Genomic DNA, 23,834 nt, shown 5'->3' with positions numbered 1-23,834 from the left:
AATCTTGCGGGGTGGACTCATTTAAAGTAATGTAATCGTTTGGTTTTAGCCAGGTTTCTGTCAAACACAGCACATCTAGGTTATTATCTGAAATCATATCATTAACAATGAGTGCTTTTGAAGTAAGCGATCGAATATTCAGCAACCCAAGCTTTAGCATTTGCTCATCTGTATTATAGCTGTTTTTTATTTGTTGAACATCAATTAAATTTTTAACCTTAGATAGGTTTAAACATTTTTTGGATTTCCAAAATCGGGGAACAGACACAGTCTCTATATGATGATAGCTAGGTGAAAGAGGCTCTATGTGATGGGATTTATCTGACCTGGGTGACGCGAGGCCGCTAGCAGACGGTTGGTTTAGCCAGTCTGTCTGCTTCCTGACCTGGTGCCCAATTTGTCATGTTTGAGCTCTAAGACTATGAGCCATATTACTAGATAGAAGAGCAGCACCATCCCAGGAGGGATGAATACCATCTCTTTTCAACAGGTCAGGTTTGCCCCAAAAACTTTTCCAATTGTCTATGAATTCTATATTATTACACGGACACCACTCAGACAGCCAGCGATTCAGTGAACACAATCTACTAACTATCTCATCACTCCTGCGAACAGGAAGGGGGCCAGAGCAAATTACAGTGCCTGACATCGTACTCGCAAGTTCACACACCTCTTTAATATTAATTTTGGTGATCTCCGACTGGCGGAGTCGAACATCATTAGTGCCGACATGAATAATGATCTTAGAGAATTTACGATTAGCATTAGCCAGCACTTTTAAATTTGCTTTGATGTCAGGCGCTCTGGCTCCCGGCAAACATGTGACTATGTTCGCTGGTGTCTCTATTTTCACGTTCCGTGTGATCGAATCACCAATTACTAGGGCACAATCAACAGAATTCTCAGTGGGTGTTTCACTGAGCGGGGCAAATCGATTTGTTGTGGTAATCGGAACGGAAGAGTGGTTTTTTGATCCGCGACTAGAGCGATCCCTCACTGTCACCCATTTGCCCGGCTGCTCAGGCACTACTTCAGCTGGAACCGAATCATGTAAAGAGTTCACTATGCTAGGCGCATCCAAAATAGTATCTAAAGCTCTAGCACTCTTACTATCCTCAATTAAAGTTTGGATGCGTGTCTCTAATTCTGAAATCTTCTCTGTCAGCCTAACTGTCTCCTTACATTTATCACATATAAATCCTACATTGCCAACAGAGAAGTCTATGCTAAACATGTGACATGAAGTGCAGGTGACAATAACAGGACAAGACATTACTCACCGTGTTTGTTGACTGATTATTACTTACCTGAGCTTTTATGAACTCAAAGGCGCGAGCGCGCGAGAGAAAAAATAAATAAATAAAACAGCTGAGCGCACGGGTGGCGCGTTAACAGGCTAGCAGTAGCGAATTAGCGTGTTGTGTTAGTAGTAACGGATGCTAGCGATGTCAATCTGAGATGTTGGGTAAGCTGTATTTAGTATAAACAACTACAAATTGTAGTAAATGATGGTTCAAAACAAAGAAATACGAGGCTAAGACGGAGCTTACAGCACCGAGGCACACTCACAGCAGGCAGCGAGGCAGACAGGAGCAATCGATCCCTGATAGGGAAAACAAGATTATTATTCTGACCCAATTGGCAGATCATTTTTCATGTTTTAAACATAAATAATTTTTATAAAGGTTTATATCAAGCAAGACTTAGGGCCCTATCTTACACCCAGCGCAATGCAGCACCAAGCGCGACGCAAGTGTGTTTTACTAGTTTCAGCCTGACGCAGTTATCATTTTCATGTCCTGTGCCACATTGTTTAAATAGCAAATGCATTTGCATCCATTTATGCGCCCATGGGCTGCTGGTCTGAGAACGAGTGTGTGTTCTGGCGCATTGTTGGAGCGTTGCTATTTTGAGGCAACAGAAACAGACTGAGCCATTGACCAACTGAAACTTGCTCTAAAGTCAATGGCGCAATCTTTTTTTGTTATTTAATGAGCGCGTTAGTAATGTGCGCCTATAGGCGGGTCCACAACACGCATACACTCTGCTTATTACACTCACACAGGGATGCACATCAGCACACAAACATGCCAAAGATTAAAATTAAAAGGATTACAATGCAAAAGATTATTATTGTGTGCATAAAGATATGGTGAATCCGGCTTGCACACTTTGATCTCTCACACGAGCAGATCCATTTGCGCTCTGGATACGCATTCGGTCTTTCCACTATCAAATTCCGTCATGTAAATAGCGAATCTGCCATGGCGCGAGCACAACTGGCATTTAAAGGGAATGGGAGAAGAGACTCTGATTGGTTTAATGCACATAAATCTCAAAACATGGCCATTTCTCATTAAGAGAATAGGGACAACCCTTTTAGATCATGCGCCGGGAGCGCCGACCATTTTTCCCGTCGTTAAACTAGCAGAAGTGGATTCGGACACGCCCTCAGTGAACTTGCGCCGTGCGCTTTAGACCATGAGCTTAGATCGTTAAAATAGGGCCCTAAATATCTTCAGTCATTTTGCTTCTTCAGTAAATGCGTCTTGATTTAAGAATGTTTAGATGTTTATACTGGAATATTCCAAGTCTTCTGAGACCAAGCGATTGCTTTGTGTGACGCCTATGGGTACTTTTGCAGGTGCTGTGGATGCTTTCAACTGAGAATCAATCACATTATCTGCAATTTACTCATTGTACAATTAGATATTGAAATGACAGTTGAATCATAAGCTTTCTCAGATGAGAGTTTGATAAGAAGCTCCAGACCGGATGGATGTGACGGGAGGAAGATGGGAAGAGGAAGAGGAGAGGTGAAGGAGAGTAACACACACACACACACATCAGCACGACTGGCCTTGAGTTCCCACAATCCAACCCTGACTCTCCCACCCGGGGCGGATCATAACAGCATTACTGACCCGAGGTCAGACCTCAAAGTGTCACATCCTTAAACTGAATCCGAAAGGTTTCGTTAAAGCTGCGAACTTTTGCACCAACAACACACAGCATTTCCCAGTTCCTCATTTGGATTATAATCATTGACAGCGGTTACAGGTGAAGTTTCACACACTTGCTTGTTATTGCAAAATCTGCAAAGTAAAGATGTTGCATCACGTAGTTTTACATACAGTCAAACTCTTCAAAATTTCAACTTTGATTCTTTACACGGAGACAAATGAACAGCATGGAAGCAAAGAGCTAAAGTTAGTCGATTCGTGATAAATTGTGAAAGTATTATTATACTGATTTGCATATTAAACGGAAGGGAAAACACAGAATTAATCAAATCCATCATACCTGGATAGACAGTGAGAAACAGAAGAGATGATTACCAGTTAAAACAATATTGAAAACCCCAAAAAAAAATTATATTTAACATCTCGTCAAATAAAAGTAGTAAAATGATTTAAAATCCAGCTATTCATTGCCATATTGTGATATGAAAACCAACTAATGTGATTTACATGTTTAAAAATGCGAGTTTAATATTGTATGTTATATAACCCATAAATGATAGGAAAATGCGTTGCATAACAAGAATTACAGTCGACTCGACAGATCTGGAGATTTCGGCAGTTCCTCCTTTTCCTGGAACTGCATGACTAGATAAAAGTTTCCCGCAGGACTAATCATGATGCACTGACTCTACAGGCTCAATGTGACTTACAGCAAGGTCATGTGTGTAAACGTGAACACACACACACACACCATAAATCATACATAAAGATGCAATGTGCTGTTAGTGGAACAACAGTGAACCACTACGATTCCATTGGCTGTGTGATTCTGATTAGGGCCGTGTGATGCGGACAAAAGAATAAATACTATCAGGATTTTTAATCAATATTACGATTTTGAAACAATATTTCCTCACTCATACTTGTCTATCATTTTTTGGAAGCCGGCTTTATTGATGATATTTGCAGGCACCATTTATTTGCATAAATATTGTCGTAAGGAGTGTGGTTCGCAAATGCCTTTATTATTGATTTTATTATTGCTTTCTTCCATGTCGTAATGCTGGCGGAAAAATCCTGCGGTTTATAAATTGCACATTCGCATCGCGATTTTATTAAGATTTTGATTAATCGTACAGCCCTAATAATAGCCCCTAACACACTCTCAAACAAATACACACAAATACACACACACACATGATGAGGTTTTACATTATTTGGAATATATAGTGATCAGCCTCAGATATACACACTCATTCTCTCTCACACACTCATGTTCTCTCTCTCTCTCTCTCTCTCTCTCTCTCTCTCTCTCTCTCTCTCTCTCTCTCTCTCTCTCTCTCTCTCTCTCTCTCTCTCTCTCACACACACACACAGACAAACACATACAGACAGAAACACACACTCTCTCACACAAACACACACACAAATACACACACACATATAATTCTGATGAGGTTTTACATTATTTAGAATTTATAGTGATCAGCCCCAGATATATACACACACTCACACTCTCTCTCTCTCTCTCTCTCTCTCTTTCTCTCTCACACACACACAATTCTGATGAGGTTTTACATTTAGAATATATAGTGATCAGCCCCAGATACACACATATATACACACTCACACACTTTCTCTCTCTCTCTCTCTCTCTCACACACACACAGACACTTACAGACACGCACACTCACAGAAACACACTCACACTCTCTCTCACACACACACACACAAACATACACACAGACACTTACACACACACACACAAATACACAGACACTCACACACAAACACACACACATAAATACACACAAATACACAAACACTCACACAAACACTCACACACACACAAATACACAAACACTCTCTCACACACACACACACACTCACACAAACACACACACAAATAAACAAACACTCACACATACAAACACACATACACACCCAACAGGATGTTCTGTTCTCAGACTTCCACTGAGACCAACACTTGAACACAGAGTTAAGGAAAACAGACACACACTTTCTCCATGTCCTTCCTGAAAGCTCTGGCCACATCCCGTCGGATCCTCCGATGATTTTATCCTCATCTGTCCTCTTCCCTGAACCCAAACCTCACACTTTCCCTTTACACTCGCTCATCCGGTCGGTCCGTGTGTGTCGTCTTCTCTGTCTCGGTCTCACGGCATCATCCAGATTACTCTGTTAAGACTCGCTCACTTATCCGGAAACAGACCATCGACTGAATGTATATATAGTGATTTCTAGATCTGAAAAGTCAGGTAAATAATAAATAAAAAAAATATTTTTCATTAATTTTTATACATGTTTTTGTACAGTTTAAACATTATTCTAGTAATGCCAAGCTCTAAAGTACCTGAAAGTAAAGCATATATATATATATCGAACGACTGGAAAAGTTGTGTGGCCTTCGAATATTGTTTGTATTTTTATATTTGAACATTTAAACATTTTACTAAAGTTAACATTTATTTTATTATAATATATAAAATATTATAAATTAATATTAATTATATGTATTAAACATTTAATATTTTAATTCACCCCCTCAACAAGCCTAATTTTAACTGATTTCTAGACCGGAAAAAGTCATGTAAATTAATACAATTGTAAAGAGTCATGGGTATTTTTACGCATTTTGAGTACAGTTTATATATTTTACACACTTTGCTACTTACGCCAAGCTCATAACGATTTTATCAGGTAGAAACTAAGAGAAAATAAATATTTTATTAATAATCGAATGACTGGAAGTTAAAGAGCCTTCGAATATTGATGCATTTGTTGCAAATTTATTTCTTTATTATTATTATTATTGATTTGTATCTATTTATTTATTTTATTTACATTTATTTTATTATACGATATATACAATATTATAAAATAATATTAATAATAAATATTAAAGACATTTATTATTTTAATCCACTCAATCAACAACTGAACAATATGTGACGTAGCCGAATTTTACAAGAGATTTATGAATTTCTAGATCTAGAAAAGTCAGGAAAATGTAATACAAATAAATATTTTCTTGTTATGCAAAGCTCTAAAATATATTTTTTTAAATCCATTTAAAAAAATCCAGAATGACAGAAAAACTCATTGAATGTTGTAAACGGTTGTAAACGTTGTACTGTCATCAGATCTGATAATAAACCAGAGTTTGCTATATGTTAACAAAGGGAATGTAAAATGTCCTTTTCAGTTTGGACAAACTCCACATCTGATTTTATCTGAATACAAATACAGATACAAACCACTCTGCCACTGTAACAGATACAGATATTGCTTTGCTCATGTGAACCCTGCGAGGCTGCTAGTTAGCAGAGTTATGCAGAGCTTGCAGAAAACAAGGACTTAAAAGACTAGCTCTAAGCTATGACTGCAGAGGACCCAAAACACACACACACACACGCACGCACACACACGTGTAGATGCATCGTGACCATCCTGCGCCAAAGGAAGTTGGTACAAAAGTGTCCGCTGCCCCTGTGATGCCCAGTGTGTGAGCGTCAGCGCCAATTATGCCCACTTGACTAAACAGATTCACACAGTATATGATGTACTACAGTAAACTCAGAGGGTACAGTAGATGCTTTGCTGTGATGCAGCTATTGGTGTCAAGCGTTTCAGATTAGACCACTGTATTTCCTGCAAGAAAAACCCAGAACGCATTCTCTCACACACACACTCGGTGGAAAACCCCGTGATAAACCAAAGCAGTTCAACACCTCCACTATTCCCACACACTGTTTGGGGGCGGAGCCTCTAATCAAACAATCTGGGGGCGGAGCCTGTCATTTTGCTGCATTCAAATCATGTCAGAAAAATGTTATTTGAGATAAGCAATGAAACAATCAGTGGAATCAGGGTTAACATACTTTACTAAAACCAAAACCATAAAAGACATTGTTGTTACTTGCAGTAAAATAAACATAAACTGGGCTAGTTGCCATGGCAATATTTCTGACAACCAACATAATCTAGACATAAAAAAAAAAAATATTGCTCAAATATTACAATATTACTAAAATAAATACAGTATTAGAATTGCTCAAACTGTACAGAAAATGCAAAATTAAAAAACTAATTCAAAATATAAAAAACAATAATAGTATCTCAATGATACTAAAATAACATCTGATTTTGACATCACGCTTTAGGAAATGTGTTGCTAAGCAGAACAAACTACAAACCAGTTTTATTGTATTACCATAATTAATATTTAATATTACTTTTATTTTTATTTTTGTAAAAGTTTTAGAAACTTTGTTGCATGTATTTGTCATTTTTATTCGTTTTTGTTTTTAAATATATCTGTAGTTTTTTATTATTTTTTATGTAAGTTTTAGTTATTTTAGTAGTTCAAGTTAATCTAAGTGAAAATTAGAGTTTACACTTTTTATATTTTATTTTATTTCAGTTAACGTTTATTTTATTGCATGTAACATATGTATTTTTTTTAACGGTTTTAGTTTACATTAATAATCTTGCATCAAACTTCATGCAAGAAAGTAAAATAAGCGTAGAACTAAAGGACGTGGCGTGTCCTGGCTGATTATAATTCACCTTGAGACTGCAGATCCTTCTAAGAGCACATTTGGCTGTCATTCCTAATGAGCAAAGTGGAAACTGTGGCCCTACGCTACTCCATTTTGGATCGGCCGCATGGGGAGCTCCTGCCAAAAAGCATCTGGCTGATATTATTCATACCACCAGTCAAGACAAGACAAGTGCTGACCAGAGAGAGAGAGAGAGAGAGAGAGAGAGAGAGAGAGAGAGAGAGAGAGAAGGCGTCTTGGCTCTCCTACATCACCTTTACAGGCTAATTGTTTTAAAATGCTTCAGTCTGCAAACGTGATGAGAATAAAGAAGAGGCTGCTGTAATGAACTACCCTGAAAGTTCAACAACTCATCTGTCAGACGGCCTGTAAAACACACACATGACACTTACATCAGCAGCGTGTGATGTATCAATATTCTGACTCGAGGCGGAGCAGAAGAAAACAATTATTTAGTCAGTATGGTTTGGTGCCATTAGTGGTGCAGAAATTAACCAGCAGCTCCAACATACACGTGTGTTTCCAAAAGTTTGGGGTCTGTAGAACAGCGTTATTCAACGTGTTGACAGACTTTCCACTGAAACGGGAAGAGAGGGCGGGACATATTGATAAGCCCCTCCCCTTTTTAAAATAGCCAATAGCGTTTAGTTTATATCACAGCTCAGTCAGAGCTGTGATTTCCTCCTAATCTCTAATCGTTTCTCCATCGAATCTCCTCCATATCACCTTAAAATACAGCATTCTGTGCCGAATTCAACGGGTCCGATACGTTTTGTGGTCCGCGTCGACTCGATCACATGATCCACTCTGTATATCGTGTCTCTGGAGCTGAGGCGATTCGCGTGACACTAACGACTTAATTCGCCTCAATGGAAAGATATTTACACTGTCTGAATCGTTCCCTATCCCCTATATAGTGCACTATGTGCCATTCACCATGTAGAAAATAGTAAATGTGTGAACAAGTGAACGAATTCAGCCGCAACTTCAGCAACTATTTATAGTGTAGGGGGCGGAGCTTCAGATTATAGAGAGCATCTGATTGGACAGAAAATCTGATGAGAAGCTGAAGTGCAGTGATGTGATTAAAATCACTGATCCACATTGGAGGAAGTGAAAGATTTGAACGCTTATATCTTCTAAATGTGAATTTTGTCATTGTTTTGAAGCTCACTAGCTTATAGATAACTAGCTTATAGATAGGCAAGACTAACATAATCATCCTAAAAGCCCAAAAAACATTCTTTTGGTTTCTCTACCCCAAATTTTTTTTTAATTACAAATACAATGAAAATACAGGGATCGGTACTCTGTATCAGCGATTACCAAAAAATGAAAATATAAAAGTGACTTTACTGTGACTTTTGATCAATTTAATGCGTCCTTGCTGAATAAAAGTATTCATTTAATTTCAAAAGACACCAAACTTTTGAAGCGTTTGCTGGGAAACTGCCAGATGTAACCTGTATATAAGTTTCATTCTCAGTAAGAGCACGGAAGAATGAGCCTCTATATGCACGTAAATGCCCTACTAAAAACACTTGGGCAACACAAACCTGCATTCAAAGAAAACACTTAACACGTTTGTGACCACAAAAGCCTATGGGCTTACACATCAGCTCGAATGACTTTCTCACGCTCAAAACAGAGCTGTGAAAATCTTAACAACTGAATGTTAAACCGAAACACACCCATACACAACATAATCAGTCAATCAGAAGCATAGCCATCATCATACCCGATCCAGAAAACCTCTAGAAATGACTGTAAACTCTACTTTCTGGCAGATAAACTAGTGGACAGCAGCATGAAGGGCAAAAAGTAGCCAGATGCATAAAACAAAAACGTCACGACCTTGCAGAAGCATCTGCCAACCGGCTGCTTTAGCACTCGACTGAATTAAAGCATCATGCACTAATCCAACTATTGGCTAAAGCTCACCTACTAACATCTGCCTTTCAGCCAATCAGATATCACATAACTTAATTAATATTCATGAGCCAGGCCGTGGCTGGCCAATCAGTGAGACCACAGGCTGTTCAGTTTGAATTAAAGACACTAACAATTAGTCACACTGTATATTAGCTTGGTGCTGACTATAATAAGAGTATTTCTGTGACAGTAGTGTTTGTCAGGGTCAGTGTGTAATGTTTGCTGGCGACTTGAGAAACAGCGACTGTGGGCGTGTCCTGTGGAAAACTATGCAAATGACAGCTGTGACGCCTGTTGCAGTTTGCATACAAACTCGTTCTCTAGCACAACGTTCAGTTTTAGAAGCAAGAAAATAATGATGGGTCGGTTCATTTTGAACGAATCTTTAATATGACTCGGGACTACCGAGTTGTCTCAGAGAGTGATTCGTTCATTTTGTGCTGACCACGCAAGAAGAGAGAAGCATGAGGAGGGAAGTTAGCTAGAGGAGAGATGTCCTAGACAACGACAACGACTAACGTTAGAATTATATTCTCTTGAATTTTGATATGGCCGACACACGACCAAAGAGACAACGTTCCGATGAACAAATAGCAAAGAAGAGGGAAAAGGAGAAGGAACGCGCAAAGTCCAGAATTTACATCGGGGGAGGGGACGGGACGAGGAGGAGGGAGTGTCGAGCTAGCCTCCGTTTTGTTTGACAATACTTCGAACGTCAACAAGAAGCGACGTCACCCAACATCGCTTAGAGCAGCTTTAATAATAAAGGGCAAAATGTTCTCCATCAGAAATGAGTCGCCAATCCATAATGCATTAAAACATTGAAGGTACAAAAGTCATACATGTTTTACATGAGAGATACATCTATGAGAGTTAAAAAATAATGCTATTAAAATAATAAAGATGCAATTCAGACAAAAAGTTCGGACTTAAAGTTAAAAGAAAAAAATATGATGGATGGATGGAAGGAAGGAACTTGGTAATACCACCATTAAAATAATAAACATGTAAACCAGACAGAAACTGATTTAAAATTAAAAGTAAAAAAATATATCTTTAAAATAATAAATGAATAAATAAATAAATAATAATAATAATGCAACCTCCTATAGCAAAACCACAGTCGCTAAAATAAAGTACCTACAGAGAGATGTGTGAACAACAGAAAAGAATGAAAGTCATCTTTGACAAAAATATGCATTATTATAATCAGAGCAACAGTGTTTAAAGGGGTCATATAATGCCATTTTTGTACAAGCTAATATGTTCTTTAGGGTCTAAATTAAAAGTTTGTAATATACTTTAATTAAAAATTCTCATTAGTATTGTAAGAAAACACTCATTTTAACTGGTCAAAAACAGCTCTGTTTTCAGCACGCCGTTTAAAGTGCATGTGTCTTTAAATGATAATGAGCTTTGCTCACCCCGCCCCTCTGTTCTGTGGGCGTTTTGCTACAACAACACACGTGGAGTGTTGCCTTGACAACAGTTGAGGGTAACGTTATATTTTGAAGAATGGCAGCGGGAGTCTCTGAGGACACTGTGCAACCGTATCAATTTGAACCGGAGTTGTTTCTGAATGGTTGGTTAACGTAATGTCACTTTGATCTATCTTTGTGTGTACTGGCAGGGTAGAGTAGTGAGATACGAACGCTATGTGTTTACTGATGTATACGTTAGTTCATTGACAGATTGATGTTACAGCTAATGGTCATGAAAAACTTTTTTTCAGTAAATGTAGGCTTGTCCGTGATGCTTAACGTTGTCTATGCAGTGTTAGGTACAACTGTCAGGGCTGAAGCATTACAATTTTACTGATTATTTTACAGTTATTAGGCACATAAACAACACATACTCAGACAGGAGCTAATACCTTTTTCAATGTTCTCGTTTGTAAAGCAGTCTGGTGAAATGATTCGCGCAAACATGAAAGCATTGCTGTTGATCGTGGGGAATATTCCCTTCCAAAACAAACTCAGCCACTGCGTCTTCAGCGGTTCGGATTTAGGAACATCAAAATGACTGCTGTGTTCCTTATTACACCCAAGAACAGAACACCACAATCGCTTAGACGCCATTCTGCTCCAGCGTATCAACAATGCGGACTATGATTGACAGTTCGCTCACGAGCGAGGGCGGGTCTGTGTTGAAACGCTGCTGTCAATCAACAATCGTGGGAGGGGCGTCCGACCGTGTGACGTCACAAGGTCGAACGGCTTGATTTGAGACAGGGGAAAACATAAGAAAATTTTAATAAAACCACTGGATGGATTTTTATCATTTTATGATGGTTGTGTACAGGCACTGCCAACACACATTTCAGTACAACCAACTTATAAAAGTGCATGTACCATTATATGACCCCTTTAAGGCTTAGTGGATGACATTCCTGAAAAGTTCAAGTTCACTTATATGCATTTGCCAGATGCATTTATTCAAAGTGACTTGCATTGCTTTCAAGCTATACATTTTTCCAACTCATGCATTCTTTGGGAATTGGACCCATGACTTTGGCATTGTTAGCACAATGCTGTACTGTTTGTGTTATAGGAAGGCTGCATAACTGGTTAGTTAAATTTTAAATGCCAGCATTAAAAACGTTTTTTTTTAACACTGATTGGCTGATGAGATTTATAATGCGCCCTTGAATACAACACTGTATATCTCCGTCCAGTCCATTGAGCTAAACAAATCATTGCAGTGTTACTTTGCAAATGAGACGTGTAAGAGAAGACATCTACAGCGCTGCAGAAAACCACAGACTCTCTCCGGAGACAAACAGACCGATTGAGTCTGGCCAGAGATCAAACCCCATTCAAACACACACAATCACATCTGCACTGCCGTTCATCACACACACACAGACCAGACGCTCTCCAGTCTTTCCTTATTAGAGAAGAGATGTGATGAAACCTCTAACAGTAAGTGATAAAGTTGAGTGTGTGCGTCATCCTGCAGTGTTTGTGCTCCAGACACCAATGATTCCTCAAATCCTGTGTTGTTGAGGAGAGTGTGCTGCTACTTTACTAGGTGATCAGAGGCACCCTTTTTACCTTTATGGACCATAAAACAGGTGAAAAAAAAATCCACAGATGCGTATAGAAGGAACCCAGAACACCTTAGAAACCCCTAGCAACGCCTTGGAAACCATGCAAAGCACCATTGCAACTACGTAGCAACACCCTAGCAACCAATCAGAACCCCCTAGCAACTGCATAACATGTTAAAAAAAATATAAGAAAACCCTAGCAACTGCATAAAAACATTCCAAAAACCACATTAGAAACCACATAGCAACTCCTTGGCAAACCATCCACAGCACCTGCAAAGCAACACCCTGGCAACCAATAAGAACACCCTAGCTACTGCATAGCAGGTTGCAACATGTTAAAATCATTTAGAAAACCCCTGCAACTGCATAAAACATGCTTAAAACCACCTTAGAAATCTCATAGCAACGCCTTGGTAACCATCCACAGCACCATAGCAACTAGGTAGCATCACTCTGGCAACCAATCAGAACACACTTGATATTGTATAGCAACACACTAAAATTTTTAAAAAGCCTGGCAACTGAATAAAAACATGCTTAAAACCTCCTTAGAAACCACATAGCAAAGCCCTGGCAACCAGTCAGTACACACATGCTAATTTTTTTTTTTAGAAAACTCTAGCAACTGCACAAAAACTTGCTTAAAACCACTATAGAACCACATAACAATGCCTTTGCAACCAGTCAGAACACACTAGCTACACTTCTGCAAAGCAACATGCTAAAAAACATTTAGAAAACCCTAGCAACTGCATGAAGACATGACAAAAACTGACAAAAACCAAAGCAATGACACCGTGACGCCCTGGCAACCAGTCACCCGGCAATCCTAAGACGAGCAGCACTCCCATCAAACTATTTTCCGCATGAATCCCACAAGGCTGAAAGAAGAAGGAATTCTGCAGGGCTGAGCGATGTCAGTATGACCTTAGTGACCAGCTGCTGTTTATTAGAGACAGTACCATACTGCATACTTACTGCACACGAGGAAACCTCAAACTAATGACAGATCCAAGCAGTGAGGGAGGGACACCACCACTACACACACACACACCACACACATGAATCTCAGAACACTAAGTCTATTAAGAGAGCTCCATCTGGAAGAACCAGGACACCTAAAATAAGCATGCATGCATCCAATTCAGAATATTCAACTTGGTGTTAAGTGGTCCAAAATTTTACACACACGCAAGACAAAATGTCTTATCTTTAAAGTTTTCTAATTTAATTTTTAATGATCTGACCTCAACTTTCTGATCAAAGTTCAGTCAAACCCATCTAGTCTAAGAGACTTGATTTGACTTAACAAAATTGACAAAATGTAGTTACTGCCTTTTTGCCTTTGCACAGCTGCATAGCACTTCAAATATTGGTTTTCGATACATGTTGTTATATTTCTGTAGTACAACCAAATCTACACCCCACCCTTTACCCCTAATATAAAAAAAAATGTAAAAGAAGGTAAAACCCTAGAAACTATATAAAAAACATGCTTAAAACCACATATCAACACCTTAGCAACCATCCAAAGCACCATAGCAACTGCATAGCAACACCCTGTTAACCAGTCAGAACACACTTGGTATTGCATAGCAACACGCTAAAAACCATTTAGAAAAGCCTGGCACCTGAATAAAAACATGCTTAAAAAAAAAACACGATATAAACCACATATCAATACCTTAGCAACCATCCAAAGCACCATAGCAACTGCATAGCAACACCCTGGCATCCAATAAGAAAACCATAGCTACTGCAGAGCAACATGCTAAAATCATTTAGAAAACCTTAGCGACTGCATAAAACATGCTTAAAACCACTTTAGAAATCACATAGCAACGCCCTGGCAACCATCCAAAGCACCATAGCAACTGTATAGCAACATCCTGGTAAGCAGTCAGAACACACTGAACAACTAAAAAACATAATTTGCTTAATTTATTCATAATTTTTCAAACGAAGACACCCCCAAATTGAAGGTTTTATTGGATTTACCTCACTTCTGGGAAAGATTTTGTTCCCAATAATAACCAAGCAAACCCACACAAACACACTTTTAAATGACAAAGTACCTTAGACTTAATGTTTTTAGATAATGCCCATTAAATTGATTACTAGCTTAACACAATAACAGAAAACTTTATGCATGTTTAGAATGTAAAAAACTCCCAAAGGGAGGTTTAGTCAGTTTTAGCTCACTTCTGGGGACAATTTTGTCCCACAAGAATAACTAAGTAAACCCATCCATACCACACACACAGAGCGCGAGCGAGAGAGCGAGAGAGAGAGAGAGAGAGAGAGAGAGAGAGAGAGGGTGAGAGAGAGAGAGAGGGCGAGAGAGAGAGAGAGCGAGAGAGAGAGAGAGAGAGAGAGAGAGAGAGAGAGGGAGAGAGAGAGAGGCAGCATCTGGAACTTGGTGAAGCAGAGAAACCACAAAGTCAGAGGTCATACAATGAGAGACGTTGATTTCTCATTTTAGGTTTAGTCTGGTTTCACGGATTAGCACGAAGGCCTAAATATCCAGAAGAGTCTGTGGCACATTTTCCTTTTACTTTCACAGATGAACTACTTCCACTTAAACAACCTTCCTGCAGCCAGACAGTTTTTATTTAGAATTTACATGCTGGTTATTGGTTAGTACCAGAACTGTGCTGTTTCTCCAGCAAAACTTAAAGCTGCATTAAACTAGTTAAGAAGCCAAGAAGAAAGAGACACATGGCAATGATATCAAAGTACTTCCTCATCAGATTAATGTTCAGAGATTGATACAGAAACATCGACTCAACCGAGTTCAGGATCAGGACTATCTGTCTTAATGACCAGAAGATCTGTGGGAATATTTACTGCTGTATCTGGTGATGGTATTTCCACGGAAATGACACACTTCATCTTTAAAAGATGTGCTGTAATGAACACAAACATGCACCAAAATAACACACAGCTCTGTTTTCCACAGAGCATCTCATGTGTCCTAATTTAACCCTGAACTGTTCTACTTTAGGTCATGTTCTCTCATGAGGGAAAACAGTGGCCTGCGGCAATGGCATCATGCGAACAGAGAGCCCTGGGGACGTGCCGATCTGTGCGTGTGTGTGTGTGTGTGTGTGTGTGTGTGTGTGTGTGTGTGTGTGTGGAGAGAGATGGTCTTCAGAGAATATCAGATCTTGGTTGGAACCACACAGATTTTCCAAGCAGACAAAAACCCTGAAGCTGTCTTTTGTTCATCTAGTTGACTTCAAATGCAGCACGAACACTACTAGCACATACGAACCTCTCAGACAATCTCTCACGCTTTTTTCTGAACGTTTAACCTTGAAAGGTGTGCTTTTGATGTGTGGGAACTTTAGTAAGTGGTTAGGCAACTAGTCATTTAGTCATGCACATGCACTGCAGAAAAAAAAAAAAAGATTTTCTTACAAAGCATTTTTGCATATCTAAACATTCTTAAATCAAGATAGATTTACTTCAGAAGCTAAATGGTTAAGTCTTGTTTCAAATTTAAACTGTCAAAATTAATAGAAAAATGTATATCTGCAAATGGGGTCAGAAAAATAAATCTAATTCAAAGAGCATACGAGATTATTTTTCTGACAACACTGAAAGATGTTTTGTTCTTGTTTTAAGCACAAACTCACTTAAAGGGATAGTTCACCCAAAAATGAAAATTATCCCATAATTTACCCACCCTCAAGTCATCCTTTCTTCTTTCAGCCAAGTTGTATTGTGAAATATCCCTGGCTCTCCCAAGCTTTATAATGGGAGTGAATGGTACCTTAGTTTTTGAAGCTCAAATAGCGCATCCATCCATCATTAAAGTGATCCGTATAGAAAATATCCATATAACTTTATAAACTATAATCATTGGCTTTCGGTAACGGCCGTACGCGAGTCTAGTTCCAGCGGAAGAGTGACCTCTGACCTGACACATGACGAGTGACCTCTGACCCGACGCATGACGAGTGACCTCTGACCCGACGCATGACCTCTGACCTGACGCATGACGTATTGATGAACGCAGAAGCGCAGAGGATCGAGCAAAACAAACACCAGAGTCTAAAACGAGAATTTTTAAATGTGGGAGGAGCTTGAGTTTGTAGTTTGAACCGCGAGAGGCTTTCGACTCTCACCTGAATTTACGCTACTCCTACATCCAATGACATGCGTCGGGTCAGAGGTCACTGGTCATGTGTGGGGTCAGAGGTCACTGGTCATGCGTCGGGTCACTCGTCACGCGTGGGGTCAGATGTCACTCGTCACGCGTGGGGTCAGATGTCACTCGTCACGCGTGGGGTCAGATGTCACTCGTCACGCGTGGGGTCAGATGTCACTCGTCACGCGTGGGGTCAGATGTCACTCGTCACGCGTGGGGTCAGATGTCACTCGTCACGCGTCGGGTCAGATGTCACTCGTCACGTGTCGGGTCAGAGGTCACTCGTCACGTGTCGGGTCAGAGGTCACTCGTCATGTGTCGGGTCAGAGGTCACTCGTCATGCGTCGGGTCAGATGTCACTCGTCATGCGTCGAGTCAGATGTCACTCGTCATGCGTCGGGTCAGATGTCACTCGTCACGTGTGGGGTCAGAGGTCACTCGTCACGTGTGGGGTCAGATGTCACTCGTCACGTGTGGGGTCAGATGTCACTCGTCACGTGTCGGGTCAGATGTCACTCGTCATGTGTCGAGTCAGATGTCACTCGTCATGCGTCGGGTCAGATGTCACTCGTCATGTGTCAGGTCAGAGGTCACTCGTCACGTGTGGGGTCAGATGTCACTCGTCACGTGTGGGGTCAGATGTCACTCGTCACGTGTCGGGTCAGATGTCACTCGTCATGTGTCGAGTCAGATGTCACTCGTCATGCGTCGGGTCAGATGTCACTCGTCACGTGTGGGGTCAGAGGTCACTCGTCACGTGTGGGGTCAGATGTCACTCGTCATATGCTTTGAAAGTATATGCCTGTATATGCCCCCAAAGCATATGCCTGTAAGTGCAATACTCCCACTGTCTAGTGCAATAAACTCAGGTGATATTTATATCTTATTATTCATACTACTCAAAATACTGTAAATATGTTTATAATCTGTAACATGCGCTAGACTCCCACTGTCTAGTGTAATATTCTCTAATTCAGGTGATATTTATATTATTCATACTACTCAAAATACTGTAAATATGTTCATAATCTGTAAATGTTTATTCAGACTAAACCCAACTGTGACCCTACTTTTTTACTTCTATACTATTTTTATTTATTTTTTATATATTTTCATTCTTAGAATTTGTATTACTATGTTCTTGTTGTATTTGTATTTGTATATGTGCACTGGAAGCTTCAGTACCAAGAAAAATTCCTTGTGGGTGCAAGCACACTTGGCAATAAAGCTCTTTCTGATTCTGATGTGTCGGGTCAGAGGTCACTTGTCATGCGTCGGGTCAGATGTCACTTGTCATGTGTCGGGTCAGATGTCACTCGTCATGCGTCGGGTCAGATGTCACTTGTCATGTGTCGGGTCAGATGTCACTCGTCATGCGTCGGGTCAGATGTCACTTGTCATGTGTCGGGTCAGAGGTCTCTCGTCATGCGTCGGGTCAGAGGTCACTCGTCATGCGTCGGGTCAGATGTCACTCGTCACGTGTCGGGTCGGGTCAGAGGTCACTCGTCATGTGTCGGGTCAGAGGTCACTCGTCATGCGTCGGGTCAGAGGTCACTCGTCACGCGTGGGGTCAGAGGTCACTCGTCACGCGTCGGGTCAGATGTCACTCCTCACGTGTCGGGTCAGATGTCACTCGTCACGCATCGGGTCAGATGTCACTCGTCACGTGTCGGGTCAGAGGTCACTCGTCACGTGTCGGGTCAGATGTCACTCCTCACGTGTCGGGTCAGATGTCACTCGTCACGTGTCGGGTCAGATGTCACTCGTCACGCATCGGGTCAGATGTCACTCGTCACGTGTCGGGTCAGATGTCACTCGTCACGCATCGGGTCAGATGTCACTCGTCACGTGTCGGGTCAGAGGTCACTCGTCACGTGTCGGGTCAGATGTCACTCGTCACGTGTCGGGTCAGATGTCACTCGTCACGCGTCGGGTCAGATGTCACTCGTCACGTGTCGGGTCAGAGGTCACTCGTCACGTGTCGGGTCAGATGTCACTCCTCACGTGTCGGGTCAGATGTCACTCGTCACGTGTCGGGTCAGAGGTCACTCGTCAAGCGTCGGGTCAGATGTCACTCGTCACGTGTCGGGTCAGAGGTCACTCGTCACGTGTCGGGTCAGATGTCACTCCTCACGTGTCGGGTCAGATGTCACTCGTCACGTGTCGGGTCAGAGGTCACTCGTCACGTGTCGGGTCAGATGTCACTCCTCACGTGTCGGGTCAGAGGTCACTCGTCATGCGTCGGGTCAGAGGTCACTGGTCATGTGTGGGGTCAGAGGTCACTGGTCATGCGTCGGGTCACTCGTCACGCGTGGGGTCAGATGTCACTCGTCATGCGTGGGGTCAGATGTCACTCGTCATGCGTGGGGTCAGATGTCACTCGTCATGCGTCGGGTCAGAGGTCACTCGTCATGCGTCGGGTCAGAGGTCACTCGTCATGTGTCGGGTCAGAGGTCACTCGTCATGTGTCGGGTCAGATGTCACTCGTCATGCGTCGGGTCAGATGTCACTCGTCACGTGTGGGGTCAGAGGTCACTCGTCATGTGTCGGGTCAGATGTCACTCGTCACGTGTGGGGTCAGATGTCACTCGTCATGTGTCGGGTCAGAGGTCACTCGTCATGCGTCGGGTCAGATGTCACTCATCCTGCGTGGGGTCAGATGTCACTTGTCATGTGTCGGGTCAGAGGTCACTCGTCATGCGTGGGGTCAGAGGTCACTCGTCATGCGTGGGGTCAGAGGTCACTCGTCATGCGTCGGGTCAGAGGTCTCTCGTCATGCGTCGGGTCAGAGGTCTCTCGTCATGCGTCGGGTCAGAGGTCACTCGTCATGCGTGGGGTCAGAGGTCACTCGTCATGCGTCAGGTCAGAGGTCACTCTTCCGCACGAACTAGACTCGCGTATGGCTGTTACCGGAAGCCACTTATAGTTTATAAGTTATAAATATGGATATTTTTCTTGCACAAACGCAAGGCTTCAGAAGGCCTGATTTGAGTCGTATGGATGCACTTTAATGATGGATGGATGCGCTTTTTTGGGCTTCAAAAACTCAGGCACCATTCACTCCCATTATGAAGCTTGGAAAGAGCCAGGATATTTTTAATGTAACTCTGATTGTGTTCGGCTGAAAGAAGAAAGTCATATCCACCTAGGATGGCTTGAAGGTGAGTAAATGATGGGAAAATTTGCATTTTTGGTTGAACCAACACTATAAATTTGATACATTTTCAGAAAATGATTTTTTGCAGTGCATGTAAAGTGGATGTGAACTGAATGTGAATGTTTGGACTTGCCTAAACACTGACTAAAGTTCCCACACACCAAAAGCACACCTTTCATGGTTAAACATCCAGAAAAAGAGCATCGGCGGAGTGATGTGTATCCGTGACTCACCTGTGTCTTGTCTGAACTGATGCATGGACTGCAGGTCGATGACGTACGGCGCGAGCTGCGGATCCACCTGTCCCAGTATGACGGTCCCACGAGCGTCTCCCTTCAGGACGTTTTCGATGTGATGACAGACGGTGGCGCTGTATGGCCTCCATCGGCCGTGTTCGTTCATCCATTCCCAAACCACCACCCGTGCCATGCTCTGAGACGAGTATCCTCCTCCTCCTCCTCCTCCCAACGACGCCAGAACCCCAGAGCCGGGTCGAGCCATGCGACTCAACTCCACGACAACAGCAGGCAGAACAGAACTTGTGACAATAGTTGCAGGGAATAACGTTCCAAAAGAATGTTCTTAGACTGTCAACATTCCGAATTCTTTGCTTCTGCTGAAAGAACGACCACATAAACAACACGAGCTGCCGTGGAAGTCAAACGAATTAGGCTCCGTTCACATGAGGGATTCGCCCATGTAATCGAGTTTGCACACATAAACTAGATTAGTCTCTAGTATTCCAGCTCTGGAAGCAATCATGCTCTCCAAAGTAAGTAATCCAGAACAGATGATCTGAGATATTATATCACGTTTTGAAGGAGTCCAGAAACTGTTAGTGATGCTCAGACAATCTTGTAATCCTGTGGTCCAGTTTTCTGGTCTAGATCCTGTTTCTGCTTCTATATTCTGAGTCTGAAGTTATATTGCGTATCTAATGAAACAGACAGAGGAGAGAGAGAGAAAAATCAGACAAAAAAGACAAGACAAAAACCCATTTAATTGAAGGTCACACTCAGAGCTGGGGAGATTTCTTACAAATTGTAGTTAGTTGATTCCAAAGTCACATGATAAAAATAGTTAGTGATGCAATCTAGATTACTCATTTTAGGTTTCATTCTGACTACTTTTTAGATTACTTTTGACCCAACTTGTTTATCACATTGTTTTGACAATCTTGTAACTTATTGATATAAAAATACAAAGAAAAAGAAAATATTTTCCATTGGATATATTGCTCCTGGAAGAGCTTTATGAGCATTAGGCATTTTTGGAAAGGAACATTTAAAATAAAGTAGAATCAATGAATTATGAATAATCTATGCCATTGTGAGAATAACATGTAATCATGTAATCAATAGAATAGTAACTGTAGTCTGATTGATTACAAGCATTTTTAAATGTAATCTAATCTAATTACAAATAGGCCTACTTAATTTTTGGAATCTGATTACATAATCCAGATTACATGTAATCAGTTACTACCCAGCACTGGTCACACTAAAGTATGGAAGCTTGTTTCCGCCACAAAATAAAAAATAAAGGTAAATGCAACCTTTTTATCTCACAATTCTGACGTTTAATATCTCGCAATTGTAAAAAAAAAAAAAAAAAAAGTCAGAACATCGAGATAAAAGTCGCAATTATCTTTTAAAATGTTTTGTTTCATGGCGGTCACAAGCTTCCATACTAAATAGGTGTAGAGTTATCATTAACTAAAACATTATAATTACTTGATCATTGGCTGCTGTGCTCTTTAATCAATACATTAATAAAGCTAATGCAAGCAGAAACATTGACTTTTTTTTTTATAAGTCTTTTTGCCGTTTTTTATATCGCAGTTACACCACTTAAATTAAAATTTGTTATTGTTTTCATGTACAATTATTCCGTTTTATTTTAAACATTCAAAAATTCCAGTTTTACAAGTCATTTGTTTTACTATTGAACTGGAATGTCTCAGATGCATTATGGAGCAGTGAAATACATATTTACATGCATGGCAGGGATTTCTTTCATTTTATTTAAATGCATTTAGATATTAGTTATACGATCATATTATTTTATGTAGCAGTTCAAATGTTTTAAAACACTGTAGTTTGAATTTTGCCATCAGCAGGCAGTGCTGTGAACCGCATCTACTGATGCCACATGCAGAATCTGTAGGAAATCATGTCAGACATACGCATGTGAACAACAAGACTGAAAACACGAATACAGAGAGAGAGATCCCTCTCCTCCTAACCTCCCTTTAATAACCCCTAATGAAAGATCCTGTACCAGTGATCAATAACTGCATCATCAATCCCAAATAAACCCTTCATCTGTTCCTCGCGTCGCCGCGCGTGATGATGTGCGCGCAACCCGAACCCGAATCTATGGGAAATAAGCGCATATGTGTGGCCTCAAATCTGCTCTACTGTAACCCAGTTCTGCCTGAGGTCCATGTAAACGTGTAGAAGAGCCGGTTCTGCTCATAAATCTGCTCTCGATTCATCTTCATTTCCGAGCATCTCGTTCTTCTCCATATGAGCTCCGGATCCGCGTCTCCTCTTGATTCGATTCGATCAGAAACTCATCAGTGCATCACACTGGATCAGATGGGACGATTTTCTCCACTAAAAGCGCTTCACGCAGGTCCAGTCAAAGCGAGGATTCATTATTACTAGATATAAAAAAGGGAATATGCGCGCTCACAGATCTCTAGGAATAAACTGGACACACATGAGCCTTTTATATTGGCTCATCCTGACTACAACATCGTAAATGTATTCGAATTCGTATTATTTCATTTCAGGTTTCACCTCAGAATGGAGGCAGAAACGAGGAGAGGAATCAGTCACCTGTGATGTGAAGCGTCTCCGCCGAGCCGTGACGATGAACCAGGTTTGATCCAGAAAAAAAAGGACGCAAAAAACATCTAACCGGCCTCAAACGAGAGGATGAGCAAATAAAGTGTTTGTAGATCACATTCCCGACACGAAATAAGCAGAAGAGAGTCAGAATGCACCGTGTTCTGCTGTGCATGAGCTGTATTGGCTGTTGCTCATGTTGTGCGCATCCTCCACCGCGCGACTGTTGCTCGCTCGTGCGCGCGCGCGCGTGCGTGCGTGTGTGTGTGTGTGAGAGCAGCTCTATTTACCTCAACATGGAAATTTCAGCTTGAGAAATCAGATTTTCCGTTCTGACGATTCCACTTCAGAATAAAGAGGAACATGATCATAGTCATATTGCTTAAACCAATCAATTACACTGGAAAAATGGTGCGTTAGAAACCGAGCTATATGGTGTACCATTTTAAGCTAGTGAGTTCAATATTAATTACAAAGAAATGGGAAGTAACATTAAACGTGAAATTCTGAAGTAGCAAAACTGAAATAGTATTTTCTTGTAAGGCTATACTCCAATAATCTTTGTTGTATTTACTACAAAAAAAATCCTTTTTACAATGTATAGTAAATTACAGAACATTAACATATACTAAAACAACAGCACAAATTATTATTATGGTAACATTACAATATGGTTTCATTTGTCAACTATAGTTAAAATCACCAATACTTCTACAGCATGTATTAATCTTAATGCTAATTTTGACATACTAACACATTTAGTAAACAAAAAGTTGTGTGAACTAACACAATAAATTGCATCTTATTGCATTTTATCAACTAACATTAAGAATAATAGTTGCTATAGCCTAATTGAAAAACTAGACCTTATTGTAAAGTGTTTATAATTTTTTGATCAATTTATAAAAATTACTACATTTTTAACTATAAAAGGGGTGACGTATCCTGAGGGATACAAACATTAAAATCAAAAATAAAAGTCATGTTTTAAAAAAAAAAATCGTGAAATTGTATTTTTTGTGTCATCATATAATAGCAATAAATTAATTTTCTGATGTCTCTTTGTCTTGTCCTTTTTAGGGTTAAGCAAGAGTGTCGTTGACATATATAGGCCTATAAACACGTTTGCCATTAGATTGATA

The 23,834-nt window shown here is 40.6% G+C and overlaps 1 protein-coding gene across 1 annotated transcript in view; it reads right to left on the bottom strand.

The window, feature by feature from the left end:
* dtx1 (deltex 1, E3 ubiquitin ligase) overlaps positions 1-22,952 on the bottom strand; it is a 47,860-nt gene extending 24,908 nt beyond the window's left edge. The window contains exons 1-2 of the mRNA XM_084388621.1: positions 22,684-22,952; positions 20,074-20,774 (exon numbers count right to left, since the gene is read on the bottom strand). Of these exons, the coding sequence (XP_084244747.1) occupies positions 20,074-20,341 (268 nt within the window). The 5' untranslated portion in view covers positions 20,342-20,774; positions 22,684-22,952. The remainder of the gene's footprint in view (positions 1-20,073; positions 20,775-22,683) is intronic.
* Positions 22,953-23,834: the final 882 nt, after the last annotated feature.

Source organism: Rutilus rutilus (assembly GCF_951802725.1).
Source record: "Rutilus rutilus genome assembly, chromosome: 19".
Classification (NCBI taxonomy): Eukaryota; Metazoa; Chordata; class Actinopteri; order Cypriniformes; family Leuciscidae; genus Rutilus; species Rutilus rutilus.
This window is presented reverse-complemented; position numbering and strand designations above follow the sequence as displayed.